The sequence below is a fragment of the Hevea brasiliensis genome, chromosome 2, assembly GCF_030052815.1.
Source record: "Hevea brasiliensis isolate MT/VB/25A 57/8 chromosome 2, ASM3005281v1, whole genome shotgun sequence".
Taxonomy (NCBI): domain Eukaryota; kingdom Viridiplantae; phylum Streptophyta; class Magnoliopsida; order Malpighiales; family Euphorbiaceae; genus Hevea; species Hevea brasiliensis.
In genome coordinates this window covers 1,290,023-1,307,143 of record NC_079494.1, presented here as the reverse complement: position 1 = coordinate 1,307,143, position 17,121 = coordinate 1,290,023, and the positions used below count along the sequence as shown (strand labels likewise).

The window sequence follows — 17,121 nt, the reverse complement described above, 5'->3', positions numbered from 1 at the left end:
CTTTAAATTATTATATAAATATCTAACCACTAATCCCTAACTGTTACTAAAATAATTAATAGTTACTTAAATTGCTAATATTATCAAATAAGACCTTAGCTTGCTTTATAGTTCTGACTGATTTGGAAATGATTTTGATTGAGCTATGATTTGGTCCACGATGTTATTAAATTATAATATATTTTTAAATATCATCTATTTAGTTTGTATAGCTTTACAATGTAAAATAATTAGATGGACTCAAATATAAAATCTAATATAACTTTTCAAAAAAAGAAAAGAAAAGAAAAGAAAATAACTTTGAATCAAATCAATTTCAATTTAGAATCTCAAATTCTAGTTTAGATTTAAAGAAGGGGGATTTTAACCTGCCCCTTATACCCCAGTCTTGAACCAGTTCATAAATCGAAATCGTTGATTTGACCCGATTTTGAATTTAACCCAGATCAATCCCAGTCTGGTTTACGGTTTGAACTGGTGGTGACCAGGTCTAGTGGTTGTATTGCATATGACTGTCAGCAATCCAAATAAAAAGCTATGGAATTACAGGGTTTAAAAGCAGATGAGCAAATAGGAAGAAGACATGTAAATTGATGATGGGGAATTTGAATCTGATGCTATCTTTAAAAGGAGATTCGAGTGGAATTCCAACTCAGTAGGACTTGTCTGTATTGGGTTTCCTTTTAGGTTTGTGTTTTTGAGGAGCTAGAACAGAACACAGCAGAGGAGGAGAAGGCATGACCCCCTATTCTAAGCTTTAAGTCCTAATTCCTAGGAAAGGCAATACTTTTAACTAGTGTCATATTAAATATATATACGTATGCAAGAAAGTGTTGTTTGTGCCATCACATATCATAATTAACATCCCATTATTATACTATAGGTGTTCCTGCACCCAACTTGCTACCAACTAGGGCATGGCAAAAGCTCTGAGCCCATGTTTCTACACAGTGCATACTCGTTGCAGCTTAATTATTTCGGGCTAGGCTGCTTTAATGAACTCCATTTAACCCGTGTTTGTGTAGATAGTTCAGTTAACAATTCCTCTAATCAAGTGGTTCAAACTTCAAAATGTATTGGCACTTAGCAATTGCAGGACTTGATTAAAGGAAGTTTGATTTAGTGTTTAGACAAAAACAGAAACTTGAGTACATGTTGCAACGGTCTGGTTAGAAGGGTTGAGTACTTAAGTCCTGTTTGGCAATAGCGTTTAAGTTACTATTTAATATTTTGACTCTAGTTAAAATACTATCTCTCTTAATTATATTATTTGGTAACATAATATTTATAATAATATTTAGAAATTGAGCAAGTGATTAATGAAAAACTAACTCTCCTAGTTTTTAGAGATTGATGGAGTATTTTAATTAGGGTCAATAAAAAGATATTGCTATTTTTATATTTAACAATTAATTCAACGGTTGTTTTCACCGAATACTTCTGTTTTAAGCTATGTTTGGCAATAACTTTTAAAGTAGTATTTAGTATTTTGACTAGAGACAAAATACTATATTTCTTATTTATACTGTTTGATGACATAGTATTTATTTTAGTGTTTAGAGATTCAGAAAATATCCATAAAAAGTATTTTTCTTAACTTTTAGAGGTTGAAGGAATATTTTAATTATGATTAATAAAATTATACTACTATTTTTACATTTAATAATTAATTTAATAATTACTTTTTAATGAATACTTTTACTTTAATAGTTATATAAACAGCTAACTATTAATAGTTAATATTTAATGGCTAACAATTAGTAAAACAGCCAATAACTACTAAAATAATTGATATTGCTGAATAGAAACTTAATCATTATATAAATAATTAATCACTAATAACTTTTGAAACAATTAATAAATATGGGTAAATTCTACTTAAATATTTTTGTTTTGTTTTTACTAGAATGAAAACCAACAACTTTGCTCACTTTGGAAGTAATATTGAAATTTCTATACCCAAATCATAGGAAGTAACTGTGTTGTTGAATGCAATCTTGATTGAATTAACTCATTATAGGTTACATCTAATATAAGCTAAAATTTTTATAAGAATAAGTTTAAAAATCGTTATATCAAATATTTATATTGAGATTTATATAAAATTAATTAAAATTTATATAAATTCGATAAATTGTGTTTCCACTTTTCTGCTAGTTAAATGAATCATATGTAAGTTATAAATTATTTAAGAATTATCCTAATAATATTATAATAGTAATTATTATTATTATAAAATAATTTATAATATATTAATATATATTAATTATTTTTATAATTTTATTTTTAAAAAATTTTTGAAAAATAAAAATAATAAAAATAAAATTTAAAATAATTAAGAAAAAATTTAAAATATTATATTATTTTGTATATTAAAAATTAAAAAAAAATATATATATATATACGTAGCACAGGCAATTCCTTAGTTTGAGCATATTGCACAAGAATGCCTTTGGCCCTTAAGTTTATCATTATGTTCAACGAACGAATTGAAATAAACTTACCTAATAAAACTAAAGCCAATGATATCACATTAGATTAATGGAACCCAACATTGATATACTTACGAAAAATCAAGTAATCTCTATTTCTTAATTAATTAAGAAATCATTAATTAAGCCATAAGATTGGCACATTTAAGATAATGAGGGTAATTAAGTGACCACTTCTTATTCTTCTTTGTTCTCTTGTTAAGTCATTAGCTAAAACTGGCTGTCAATGCAGTGGAGAATATCCAGTTTAGAGAACAATTTGGGAAAAGAAAACAAGGCCAATGATAGGAAGCATTAGATGGCTTTGTTAATCCCTGTACGTACAAGGGCTGCAGCATTTTCTCCTACCAAGACTCATTTTAATTTATTATAAAAAAAATTTTCCATTTTAATTTTGTTTTAGAAATAGTATTTTTTTTAATTATAATAAAAAAAGCTTAGGAATTATTTTTGAAATAAAATTAAAATTATTTTTTTTTTAATTCAAACCCGAACTCAGAATCCTTATAATTATGGTTTCGATGCCTAAGTTATCGTCGATCAACGTGTTGCTTGTGCCCCTTACATTTATTTTGTTCCTTCCCCTGCAATTTTTTATGCTTCGCTTGACTCTCATTATTGTTTAAAGTAATTACAAGACGTCTGTAGTATTATGACATATCAAATGGAACTTCAATTTTTTTTTTTAATTATTAAATCGTCTCCTTAGTTATAATTTTTCTGTATTTTTATATATATATATTTGATATTATTACTGAAACTACAATAAAATGAAACACAAAAATATTAAAAATAATTCAACATTAGATTTGATAAGTTTAGTTATTAAAATCTTAAAATAACATCTTTTTTTTCTCTAAAAATCAGTTTTTACACTCAAACCACAGTGTCAAACATAGACTTAATTACTGCTTTATTGGTATTTTAGTTAAAAGACTAAATTTGCTTTGTAGGAAAAAAAAAATCATTTTAGATCCTGTTAAAAAAATAGTTTATAAAAAGCTGTTTTTATTGCATTAGTGTTTTTATTACTAAAATTTATCGAATTTAATTTTAAATTATTTTTTAACACTCTCTAACTAAAATATTTTAAAAAATAATTTTCTCAACCATAACTCCAACAATAATACTATAACACCCACTATTTTCCAACGTCAGAATTTCTGTCGTTGATGAAATGTTCTGATGAATTCGAAAATTTCACTGATAAGAGAGTGGTAGTAATAAGTGCATGTGTTTATATGTATGATATTTTCGAAATGTATTTAAAAATGAAATTATTTTAAAGGTTTTCAACCTCAAAAGTTTTTAGTTTTTCTTTTGGGTAGAAGGAATTTCGGCAACCGAATGATGAATTTTTAGCAGTTGAAGTCCTTTTTACTATTCAATTTTCATTTTGGTTGAATAGACTCAGGTAGCCAGAACTATGACTTTCAGCAGCCGAAAGTCCCTCAACATTGAGGGTATAAACACTACAAGAAAAGTTAAAAATAACTACGAAAATTACCGACTATAAAATTTTGTGGGTAATTTCTCGAATTAATCGACGCTTTCTTGTGAAAAGAAATAAAATTTAAATTAATTTTTACCGATGAAATTACCGACTAATTACTGACTAAAACTTTACCGACGATGTAATTTCGTAGGTAAAAGTGGTGCCTAACATTAGCGGCAAAAGTAGCGACCAAATAATAAAAATAACGACCAAATATTTCGTCGGTAATTACCAACGAAATGCTTTTCGTAGGTAATAGTAAGAAAAAAATAGAAAATAAAATTTTTAAAAAAATACCTACGAAAAATTTTTCGTCGGTAATTACCAACGAAAAGTTTTTCGTAGGTAATATTAAGAAAAAAATAGTGAAGAAAATTTCTAAAAAGCTAAAAAATTTTACCTACCAATTTTTTTCGTCGGTAATTACCAACGAAATGTTTTTCGTAGGTAATATTAAGGAGAAAATAGAGAAAAAAAATATAAAAAGCTTGAAAAAATTTTAGCGACGAATTTTTTTCGTCGGTAATTACCAACGAAATGCTTTTCGTAGGTAATATTAAGGAGAAAATAGAAAATAAATTTTTTTAAAAAAATACCTACGAAAAATTTGTCGTCGGTAATTACCAACGAAAAATTTTTCGTAGGTAATATTAAGACAAAATAGAGAAGAAAATTTCTTAAAAACTAAAAAACATACCTACGAAAAATTTTTCGTCGGTAATTACCAACGAAAAGCTTTTCGTAGGTAATATTAAGGAGAAAATAGGGAAAAAAATCTAAAAAACTAAAAAAATTTTACCTATGAAAAAATTTTAGTCGGTAATTACCAACGAAAAGCTTTTCGTAGGTAATATTTAGGAGAAAATAGAGAAAGAAAAAATTTCAAAAACTAAAAAAAATTTACCTACGAAAAGTATTTAGTCGGTAATTACCAACGAAATACTTTTCGTAGGTAATATTAAGGAGAAAATAGGAAAAAATTCAAAAAAACTAAAAAAATTTTACCTACGAAAAAATTTTAGTCGGTAATTACCAACGAAAAGCTTTTCGTAGGTAATATTTAGGAGAAAATAAAGAAAAAAAATTCTAAAAAACTTAAAAAATTTTAGCTACGAATTGTTTTCGTCGGTAATTACCAACGAAACGATTTTCGTAGGTAATATTAAGGAGAAATTGAAAATAAAATTTTAAAAAAATACCTACGAAATATATTTAGTCGGTAATTCGTCGGTAAATCACAAAAAATGTGAAATTCCCACATCGTTTGAGAATAGATTTGAGGGTAGTGAGTTTGTCTATAAAAGGAGAACTACCCTCCAATATAGAGCAATTGTGGCATAGTCACATATATGGGGTCTATGTTGGGCTCCACTAGTAATTTTTTTTAAGTCAATTAAATCTTAAAAAATTATAAATTAAAATAATTAATAATTAATATTTAATTTAAAAATTAAAAAATTAAAAAATTAATTTGAAAATTTTAAATTAAATTAAATTAAATTAAAATTAAAATTACATTTTAAATTAAATTAAATTTAAAAGTTAATTTAAATTAAAAAAATAAAAATTAAATTAAATTAAATTAAAAATTAATGATTAAATTAAAAAATATTAAATAAAAATTAGCTACGAAAATTTGTTTTCGTCGGTAATTACCAACGAAAAATTTTGTCGGTAAATTGTCGGTAATTTATAAGAGCAAAATTTCCTACGAAATTACCTACAAAAAAATTTAAATTTACCTACAAAATAATTTGTCGGTAAATTTAGTGACAACATTTTTTTCGTCGGTAAAAATTACCTACGCTAGTATTTGTGGACGAAAAATTTCGTCGGTAATTCGTCGGTAATCACTGATTACCTACGAAATTTCAGTATATTTAGTCGGTAATTTTTGTAGCTATTTTTTTAATTTCTTGTAGTGAAATAGCTAACAAATTTTTACTGTTCAATTTTTATTTGGGCAAAATAGACTCTGGAAGTCAGAATTATGACTTTCGATAGCCGAAAGTCCCTTGACAGTGAGGGTATAAATAGTTAACAAATTGTTTTCTGTCCAAAAGTAATTTGAACTCTTACTCCTCTTTCTCTCTCATCTTGTTAGACATGCAAAGGACATTCCAAAGACATTTTCTTAGCAATTGCATGTTGTGAAGCTTGATTTCTTCTTCGAGAAAGCTTGATGAAAGTGAATTGAAGCTAAAATTGTCAATTCACTTCTTTATCCATTTTAAGGGAAAGAGGTAATTTCTCTTTTCTTTTGGTCTTTTAGAAGAATTAATGTATGCCTAAGTGCATTAGATTGTTGGGTTTTGAATTGCATGTGATTTTTTTTTGCATGATTTTAAGTTTTTGATTTTGAGGAAAAGAGTTGCATGTTGAAATTTTGGATGAAAGTATGATTTTCTTTGATGTTTTTTGGTATTTGATTATTAAATGAAGTGCATGTTGTTTTTGTTTTCTATCAAGTCTAAGTGTTTATGGACCTAGAATGGTTATTTGCTTTAGTTGAACCTAAGGATTTCTTGTTTTTGTGATAATAAAAGCTTGTTGGAATCTTAAATTCTAACTTGTAATTGTTGCATATGAGCTTGGAGCATGGATTCAAGTTGTTTCAGGCCTTAGGAAGGTGTATATATGTTTGAATTATGTTTTGGAGCCTTGTGGTATGTTTTGGAGATTTTGAGGAGAGAATTTATGCTGGTTTTTAACTTGAAAATTATGAAAATTGCCAGGTTTGGCTACCAAAACCATTATTTCGGCAATAGAGGCATGTAGTTTTTTGAAAAAATCTAGAGAAATTCTAGATTCGACAGTCACAGTGGCTAGCGACTGCCTAAAATGGGCACCCGATGTTTAAAGGTTTGGCGGTTGAAGTCCAAGACTTCGACAGTCGAACTTGATTCTGTCAGCTTTATTTCTCCTCTAATTCTAAGGTTCCAAAACATGATTTTATGGTTCCTAAGGACCTAGAATAAGATGTTTGATATGAGTATAGAGTCCTAAAGCTTCGAATAACTCATTAGATTCTGATGTTTATAGGATCGGACTTGAGGGATTCAGAAAGCTAAGGATCTGAGACTAACTACTATTCATGTTTGGTGGTTGATGGGCTACAAGAGGTGAGTAACTCTAAACCTAATAAAATGTAAATTCTTTAAATATGATTCATGATTATCCACATGCATCATTTCAATGTTTATTAGGGTGTATGTATCTGAGCACGAATATATTGTATTTTTGCATAATTATTATTGGTTTATGATGGATTATGGATGATCCATAGACTCCCCTCATAGTTGTGACTATGTTATGTTATGTATGTTATGAATCCATAAAATCTAAGGGAAGATCTTTACGATGCTTCTGGTGCATGACGCATGTCATGTTTTAAGCGAAAGTCCTAAGGAGTCTCTGTACAAGTCGGGCACATTGGATAAGGGGAATCATTGGTGACAAGTCTATCCTATATGAAATATTTATACTGTGAAAGCCTATTTGAATGTTGCATTGCACATGTATAAAATGAATATTATAATTAAATGTTATTGATTAGTTTACTCTCTGAATTTGTGTAAGCTCACCTCTTTCCCCTAACCCTAGGTACAGGAGTATAGGAATAGAAGAGTCCTTTGGAGCTTGGGTAGCAAGAGTAGCTGTAGAGTGTTTTTGTGTATGTTGTATGATTAGTGGATATGTAATATATAAAGGAATAGTTATTATATTGGTATTCAGGATTTGACAAATGTTTTATTTTATATATGAGTAATGTAATTGTGTATGTCTGAAATCTAAGCCAACTCCTCATATAACTATATATATATGATCTAATTACACTTTAGTGATTTCACTCATGTAAATGTTCAAATTTTGAGCCCATTTTATGTTCAGTTATGAATGAGAAAACTAAAGTATAATGGTTTTGGAGTATGCTTAGATTGTGAGATATAAGGATATGTTAATATTTAATAGATTTTTAGACTTGCTACGGGTTCTGGTAGTCTTAAGCTAATCCAATCATTTGCGTCGTTAATGGCCCCCAAGCTGGGTCGTTACATATACCAACAAACTTTTAATTAGTGCCTAAAAACAACTTTAGGCTCAATTCAAATGTGACATTATTACAAATATGAAATTTAATTTTAAAATAATATGATTTTTTAGTAAAGAAAAATAATACTTCTTTTGTTCATTTTTGTTTATTAAATTTAAGTTTTTCTTTTATTTAAAATTATTTATCGCATTTAGAAAATAAATAAGCATTAACTTTTTTTCAATTTTATTCTTTATTTTTATTAATATAATAAATAGTTATATGAAAAATAATTAAGTAAAATAAAAAATAATTTAATCAATTATTAATATATTTTATAAGAATAAGATTATTAAATTATCTCTTAATTACATGCAACACTATAGATTAAAATGGGACAGAGGTAGTAATAATTGGCGTCAAAATCAACACCCAATTTGTAGGCCGCATCCAAAACAAACTAATAATAGAAGGCATTCTCATAGTAAATATTTGACATCTAATTGTTAATAGTGTGAGAGTGTAAAATCATAAGGGAAAACAAAAACCCTCTAATTGTTTTCAAAATAAAACTAAGCATACTTAATTAATGATGAATTAATCATTTAAAAAGTGATTTTGTGTGTCATGTGATCATCAGTTTTGAGTGAAATGGCAAATGGTCTTAATTATCTTTAAAAAAATTATATACACACAAAAAATTATAAAATTATAGGCAAAGTACTCATTCAAATCAAATATGAAGCTATACAGTACTATTGGATATCTGTTTAATTCTGAACACTGGTTTTGAAACTTTTCCGTTAGTTCTACATTCACTCTACTGTGTGAGAGCGTTGAGTAGTGAAACTCTACTGTTAATCAAACTCCTAAACACTTTCTGGCCTCCACTTTCTATGCCACCAATACACCCTTCTAAATCTTGCATCCCATTCAGAACCATTTTCACCTCCTCTTCTCCTTTCTTTCTCAACCCCCACAAGCTCTCTGCATTGACTTTTTGCAATTCTTGAATTCCTTCCTCTGCCTTGACTTTCTTTGCCCTCTTAGGCAATCTCATCATCACTCCCATCCATGAGGATTTCCTTGAAGCAAAAGACAATGAGATTCCATTGAAAATTGCTACTGAAACTGATACTGTCACTTCAATAACATCTTCAATTATACTAACCAGTTCAGCATCAGTAATAGACAATTTATCGAATCCAGGAACTGAGCATTTTGAGATATCTGGAATTGTGTAGGCGAGTTTAGACATCTCTTTAGCCATTTTCTTGCGGGATTTAATGTATAAAACAATCTTGGAGTCATCTCTCTTCCTTGTAGCTGCCTGGGCAGCAAAATGCTCTTCTCTGAGAGCCAAAACCGATGTTTGGAAGATTCCATAAACATCAATGAAGTGGAGGAAATCTTCAAGAAGGTTATCAACCCAAGTGGGGTGGCAGCGAAGGAATTCTTGGGTTTGAGGGAGCTGGAGAATATCATCAAGGGAATCATGAACCTCTTTAAGACGTGACAAACCATCGCAGAGCCAAGAAAATGTTCGGTTATCAAATTTGGAAGGCCAAATTCTGAGCTCAGTGATCCCATTCCTAAGCTGGGAAATTAAAGGGTGTGATCTGCAAGGAAGACTGATGGATCTGATGTGGTGAGAGAGGGATGGTTTTGGCGGGCGATTAGGAAGTTTATTAGGAAATGAAAAAGAGCGCTTGAATACGCCTACCATTGTTAGTATATAGAGAGGAGTCTCAAGACTTGAAGATTGAAAGTAAAAGCTTTTTGGCGAGGAAGAGAGGAAGAGAGAAGAAAGGCATATAAAGGGTGCAGAAAACGGAAGAGGCTGAGCGTGAGCTGTTAATTAACGAAACCAAGGCACCAAATGCAGGAGTATGGTTTCCGTTTAAACGGGAGAGGGGACACATGTGGTTTAGGCACGCTGGCTTATTTAATAGTGGGACCTACCTACATTCGCTTCTTACTCTGCAGTTTGTTATAATTTAATAAAAATATTGAAATTATACTTATTTAAATATAATATTTCAAAATTTGTAAATATTATTATAAAAAATATATTTTTTTATATTCACTTAATTATTTATATAAAAGAGATATAAATTTAAACATATCACAAATATTATTATTAAATTTAAGCTCTATTTATATATAAAAAATAATTTCTATGAAAAATAAAAATATTTTTTATTATAATATATATAAATATTTTTATATTTTAATAAAATTAACAAAATCTAAAAATAAAAAATCACTTTCTCCCTTATAAAAAGAAATATTTCCCTTAAAAGTAATTTAATTTTAAAATATTTTTTTTACAAGTAATTTATTTTTTTTTAGCAGAGAAATATTTTCTGTTGATTTATTTTTTTAATGATAAAATATTAAAAAATATATAAAATATTTCTCATGAAATAAATAAAATCTTAAATTTATTATTATATATTATTTAAATTAATTGGATATTTAAAAACACACATCCAAAACCAGCATCCACCGCGGGTTCTTCAGAACCTGAAAGTCACCTTGATATGCCATGTGGGAGTTAAAAATTAAAAAGCCATGGATTTGATGATACAAGTTGGAGAATCGCGCTACAGAGAGATGGCATTTCTGCGATGGATTAGCTACGCTACCTAACTAATCATAAAGCAAGGCAGGCAAGGTTTTGGCTGTCACTACCTAATACAGGTTTGCAAAAACTTGGCTCATATTTTTCACTACCATTTCCGGTTTTCAGTTGTTCAAGGCAAGTGGGTCGATCTCGCGTGGACCATTCATTTACAAAATCTTCTATTAATTGCTGCAAGTCTTCAACTAGTGATTGTGTTTGAAACTCATGAATTGTTATATTGTATTGTATTAATATTATATTGTATAAATATTATCAAATCGAGCATTTATCACTAAATCAAAAATTTATATTATTAGTAGATACATTACTTTAACCCGTTATAACGTAACAATTTGAGTATCACGAGTTAAAAGAATTTAGATAGAATATTGACCCGCTGATTTATCTCTATTTAGTACCAACAATCTCCTAGCACTAGTCAGAATTCAAAACCATGATCTTCGCTCTTAAACTAATAGTTGTAGGATTAAGCGCTTATTAAAGACGTAACTCTAATCTTTTATAGCGTAGCAATTTAAATGCCATTAGTTGAAGGGATTTGAACAAAATATTGACACATTGAATTATCTCCGCTTATTGCTAACAAATATTTTTATAAATTTTACATGTGTAGAGTAAAAGATTTTATTTATTAATTTAGTATAACCTTTTTTGGAACTTGGGATGGCCAATTTTTTTTCTTCTTAATTTGTTTTATTTTTATATTTTTAACATTAATAATTTAAAAAAAATATTGATTCCATCAAGAAATAGTTATCTATTATAATAGAATGAACTCGTTATAATGGTCAGATATTACATTCCAGAACAGTACGCATGTGAGCTCCAAAAGTTTTGGATTTAACAACCAATTTAATTACACTCAAATTAACTTAAGACTGAATTAAAATTAAAACCGAATGATCATCAAATTTAATTTTAATCCCTTTAAATCATTAAATTGAAAGAGTCCCTTCGATTTAAAATAGTGAGTTTCAATTCAAAATCGAATCGAACAGAACTCAAAGCCAGGCTTAATTCAATCTCAATAGAGCCATATAATAATAAGCAAAAGGGGCAGCATAAGCCTGCATTGACCTTACAGGGCTGACCCCAATATATGTGCATTGTTTCTGACTCTTGAAGGTCACTCTCATCGTTTCTAACCCCAACTAGACACGCACACTCTCAGTACCCAGACATGACAGATAGGCTTTCAGGAACTTGTCCTCCAAACCCTAACCTCTTGTGTGTGTTCTAGAGGTGAGATTTCCAAACTTAAAGCCACGATATTCCCTTCATCAAACTCAAGTTATTGGCGCTTCAGGAATGCACGTTTGCATATGCCGACTTCCATGAACATGATAATATACATTAAATAATCATCTATTGGTATTGAGTCATCTTCCCATGTGCACATTATTAGAAGGCATCTTAACCGAAGCTTGCCATAGAGAGAGAGAGAAAAAAAAAAGATAAAAATAATTCATGTTTTAATCATTTTCTATATTTATTTTTATTTTTTATTTTTTACATAAAAATACGCTAGTCATACATGAAAGTCAAGATTGACTAGCTAATTTTCTATATTAAAAGAACATATTTAACTTTTAATTACTTCTTCTATGACTGTAATACAACATATTTAAGAATCTAGATAGGTGTACAACAATTCCAACAGATTCCTTGTGGTAAGAAGAGAATAGGAAAATTGACTACCTTGTCAAGCTTTAGAAGTCAAATATGATTTTCAATAGCTCCGGCCAGCCCAATTTTGCAGTGCTCATTAGGTTAGGTGTCTAGGCTCTACTTGTCTTGGATATAAAATTCCTCCAATTTTTGTTTAGTATCGTAGAGAGGAATTGTATGCTTAAAAAAATAATAATAATAAATAAATAAATAAATATATATATATATATATAAATCACCGGCTCTGTGTGATAGTTTATAATTAATTTAATAAGATAACCTTATCTTAATTTAATTTTTTATATTAATATAATAACTAAATATGTAATAAAAAGAAATTATAAATTATTTAATAGTTAATCTCATTAAGTACTATATCAAATTTTATGATAATTTTTTTTATAAAATTAAATTAAATTAAAAATATCAATTAATAACCCTAAATCTCAAATTTAAAGGAACTATAACCGTTATACTGATAAATTTTTTTTTTTAATTTAAAAAAATATCAAATAATAATATAAATAAGTCTATTTATTATTATAAATTTAAAATAATATTTTATTATATTACTTTTTTTAAGAATATTATAATTGTATAAAGTTTACTTTTGCTGAAACGCCATTTTTTGTTAATTTATCATAATAAATATCGGTTTACGTAATTATAAAAAATAAAATAAGGTTTTTGTTAAATAAATATCAATAATATTAAAATAAAATAATCTTACTTTACATTAAATAAAATAATTATAAATTAAAAAGTTATATTAATTTTATATTGTTTCAAAAAAAATTATATTAATTAAAATTATCGGAATACTGTAGTCCGGCCCAAACCTCAATAGCAACGCACCCATAGAGTGGATAAAGACCAAAAAATTTGCATGCAACGTGGCAGGGACTTGTGGTTGCCACACGATTAATAACGACACACGTGTCAGGAATTAAGCAAAATACATGAAAACACAGAAGGATAAATAACCGAACAGAAACGAAGCAAAGCATAAGCAGCACAGCAAAACAATGGAGACGGATCGAGAGAAGCAAGAGAGGGAGGGGACATTGAATCAACCACCGCAAATTTCACCGATGAAGCCGGTGAATCGTGAAGCGTACGGTGGTGGAATGTACGCTAATGAGCCGGGACAACCACAAAAAGTAAACAAGAAACCTGCTCGTGAGACCCAAAGCGCGGGCGGAGCGGATGAGAAGGCTACCACCGAGCCCAAACACTAACCGCCACCTTCTACTGGCGATCGAGATCTTGACATCACAGGCCAATCGTACATTCAGTGATTAACGTTGATTTCTTAGAATGTATCTTCTCATGTGTGTGGTTTTTGATTTATGTTGTTGCTGAAATCCTTTCTTTGTAATAGTCAAAACACAAGTTCCATTCTGTAGGAGGTAGGCCTAGGATTCTTCCTTAGGGTTCGGGCTTGACTTGAGTTGGACCATGAAGCCCAAAATAAATCCAGCCTGCTCGATGAGGTCTCTGCAAAGTTTAATTATATTCGTCTGTCCGTTAAATGGCATTGTGGTCATTTTAATTTCGTAATCAGCCAACGTCGCCCATGGAATTTAGGCGAGCAGTTGAACTTTCTCGTCAGAATTTTCAAAAGAATCTCACAAAGTTTCAACACATCATCATCAAATTACAGCTGTTAGAATTCTAGAGATTTTGTTTTATATATTACTAAATAAAAAGAAAAATTTACAATGATAAAAACCAAAATTACCCTCTTAAGTATTTCTTTTTACAGCCACCATCTTAATTCTCTCCGACGCCCAAACTACATATCTCTTCCGGCGGTGGAGAGTCCCACTTGGAACTCCGCCTCTTCATTTCATTGAAATCATTCACGCATTGCTTCAACTTCAGACCCCAAATCCGCTTCCTCACGGCGGCGCGTTTCTTCCCCGCTACTTTGTCAAAAATAGTCTCCCACTCTTTCTCCCATTCACCATGAGCGTCACATAGCTTCAGTGTCCCGCTTTCCCAATTTGTCCAGCTCCAACCCTTATCAAGCCATGACATTATACCTTCAACGCAACTTCCTTCGCAGACAGGCGTGCACGGCCTGCATTTAGCCCCACTTAATGGACCTGGGCTCGACAATGCCGCCACAGGGACCCCAAACCGGTATGGCGGGAAACCGTACTTGCGGTCCGACACAATGCAGAAAGGTAGGCGTTTGGTGATGACGGGTACGCCGTAGGTGGTGAGTTGGGCCTTGAATGAGGTTTCCGAGTTAAGCATGCGTAACCCGGCGGAGTCTAGTTTGGGGATGAGAGAGAGACGAGAGAGGGCCACCGCTGAGGAGTTAAAATCGCCAATACCGAGGCGGTCATTAAGACCACCGTAGGTGGAGCCCGGTGGGACCAGGTAGTGACCCGTGATGAAATTTTCTGGTGCAAGTGGGGCGTTCCAGTAGCCATCAACTCGAGTACGGACTACCCAGTCGTATTTGAAGTTGTTTTGGTTTTGGTACTCCTCTATCATTGTGAGACATCCTTCTACGAGATTAAAATACTGCAGTAGGCCCTGCAAAATACAAACACATTTATCGGCTATGGCCCCTTCTTGTAGTTGCATTAAAACTGTCGAGAATATAGTGGCAATCAGTGGTCAGATGCACTTTTAGATGGGGTGGGACCTTGGATCAAATGGGGAAAAGGATTTTCTTGAAAAGAAAATTGGCATACAAGTTGAGAAACTCTCGAGTGTTTGGTAGGTTAGATTAGCTTCAATTGTGGAGAATTACCCTTGAAGGAACAAGATTAGCTGTAATTGCTTGCCATTAGAAACTGATAAAGGAAACCAAAGAAAACCCAATTTCAAAATGAAGATGTGTAATTGTCTTATCTCTGTGTTCTTTCCCAGAAAAACAAATAAAAACAGACAAAAATCAACAATGAAATTTAATTTTGAAAATTTTCAATTATAGTAATTTAAAGAGAAAAAACCTGGATTCCGTTCGGGGAATTCGAGGCGGTGAGTACTCGGACCTCAGCCTCAGTTTCCGGAATGGGTTTGGGCTGAAAGATGCGTACGGTGGCTATCCTGGGGGCCAATTTCAAGAGCGAGAACTTGAAAGCATTTTCGTCTAAAGGACAATGCAAAAAGAGGTCTGAGTTTGGATACACATTGAGAATATTCTCCACAATCGACGGTCCAGTTAGCTCGAATCTTCTAGCTCCACCAACCAAACACACCGCCATTCTCGACCGGTACAGTTCATCCTCCCACGACCTCACCCCCTGACTCCGATTCAACGGCAACACACATGGATCATCGGCTGAAGTAGTTCTATTGAAGAAAAAAGACGCAAGAGGGGCGAAAGTGGATAAAGGACTAACGGGTGTAGCAGATACAAAGAGAAAAACAATGATAAATAGAGGAGGAACAAATAACAAGAGAAGTTTCCAATCGAGATCTGAGAACCATCTAGCAACATACATGGCGAATTCTTGCGGGGTCTTCACCATCTGGTTCTCTTCCAGGGGCTATATTTGAAAAAGCATCGCAGTTGCTGGTTTTGGATCCTACGCATGAAGAAGATAATCAGTAGACTAGACCCAGAAGAGAATTAGGAAAGTAGCTAATTACGGGGCTTTGGAGGAGATTGTTTAGGTTTAGGAGAATAGTTGGCGTGAGCCAGGAAATGATCAGGTGAACTGTGGGCCATTTTAGAGATTATGAAATTTTTTTTTTTCCAAAAATATTTGCTTTATCAAGAAGTAAGCATGATGTTAGCCAAGCCAATCAAGGATTTAATTTTTGATTTGCTGCTTAATTACCTGACGTAAACTTATTTTTAGCCCAATCCAATTCTGGTATGCTAGTGCTGGATGTATTGGATTTTGTTCGGGAGGTAACTAAAATATTTTTTTATTTTATTAAATCTTTTAAAATTTTATTTTATTTCAATTAATACTCAATTTTTATAATTTAAAAAATAATTTTATAGAATGTTTATTAATTATTAAAATCTTTTTATATTTACAGTAAAGGATATTTCAGGTCATTTTTATACATCAAAATTAAATAGAAAAAATATTATTTAATTTTTTTATTTTAATAAATTAATTATTTAATTTTTATATTTTAAAAATATATTATTTAATTTATCTATTTTGATTCGGTTAAACTTATAAAATATTTTGTTAAATTTTTTGCTATTCAAAGAATTTTAATATTAATTAAATTATTAATTAATTAATTTTTATATTTTAAAAAATATATTAATTAGTTTATACAATATAAACTATATTAACTTTTTTTCTCTTTATTTTTGTCCTATTTATCTCTCTCTCCATATTGTTCTCTTACTCCTTCTAATTCTTTCTCTATTTTTCTATTTTAATAGAAAATTAATATAAGCTATATGTGTAAAAATATTAATTAATTTTTCAAAATCTTCAAGTGGTCAAGATGACAATTTAGGAAAATAGTTTTCTAATAGAGAAAATATAAAAATAATATTCAAGAAATTGAATGAAAATACTTGAATAAATTAAAAAAAAAACGTAAATTTAGATTTTATTTTTACAGTAAAATTTTTATTTTCATCAAAGAATTTATTTTTTAAAATATTTAATTTTAAGAATAGAGAAAATAACTAAATAGTTTTATTAAACTAAAAAAATTAAATAGTAATATTTTTTAAAATATAATAATTAATTAATTAATTTCATAAAAATAAAGAGACTAAATAGTAGTTCAACATATATTGATTAACAGAAAATTTGACAAAATGACTAAATAGTATATTTTTTAAAAT

General features: G+C 29.9%; 3 protein-coding genes across 3 annotated transcripts; 1 reads left to right on the top strand and 2 right to left on the bottom strand.

Annotated features, from left to right (window-relative positions):
- Window positions 1-8,840: 8,840 nt before the first annotated feature.
- LOC110660954 (uncharacterized) lies at window positions 8,841-9,746 on the bottom strand. The gene has a single exon (XM_021819428.2). The coding sequence runs from the start codon at window positions 9,744-9,746 to the stop codon at window positions 8,841-8,843; it is 906 nt and encodes a 301-aa protein (XP_021675120.2).
- A 3,571-nt stretch (window positions 9,747-13,317) lies between these two features.
- On the top strand, window positions 13,318-13,898 carry LOC110661001 (uncharacterized). The gene is given in 1 exon segment (XM_021819489.2): window positions 13,318-13,898. A coding segment is annotated over 1 exon segment (273 nt). The 5' UTR covers window positions 13,318-13,360; the 3' UTR covers window positions 13,634-13,898.
- Window positions 13,899-13,999: 101 nt separating this feature from the next.
- LOC110661000 (uncharacterized) lies at window positions 14,000-16,028 on the bottom strand. Its single transcript, XM_021819488.2, has 2 exons — window positions 15,305-16,028; window positions 14,000-14,882 (listed from the first exon to the last, which is right to left on the bottom strand). The coding sequence occupies exons 1-2, from the start codon at window positions 15,824-15,826 to the stop codon at window positions 14,109-14,111; spliced, it is 1,296 nt and encodes a 431-aa protein (XP_021675180.2). The 5' UTR covers window positions 15,827-16,028; the 3' UTR covers window positions 14,000-14,108.
- Between the last annotated feature and the right edge of the window lie 1,093 nt (window positions 16,029-17,121).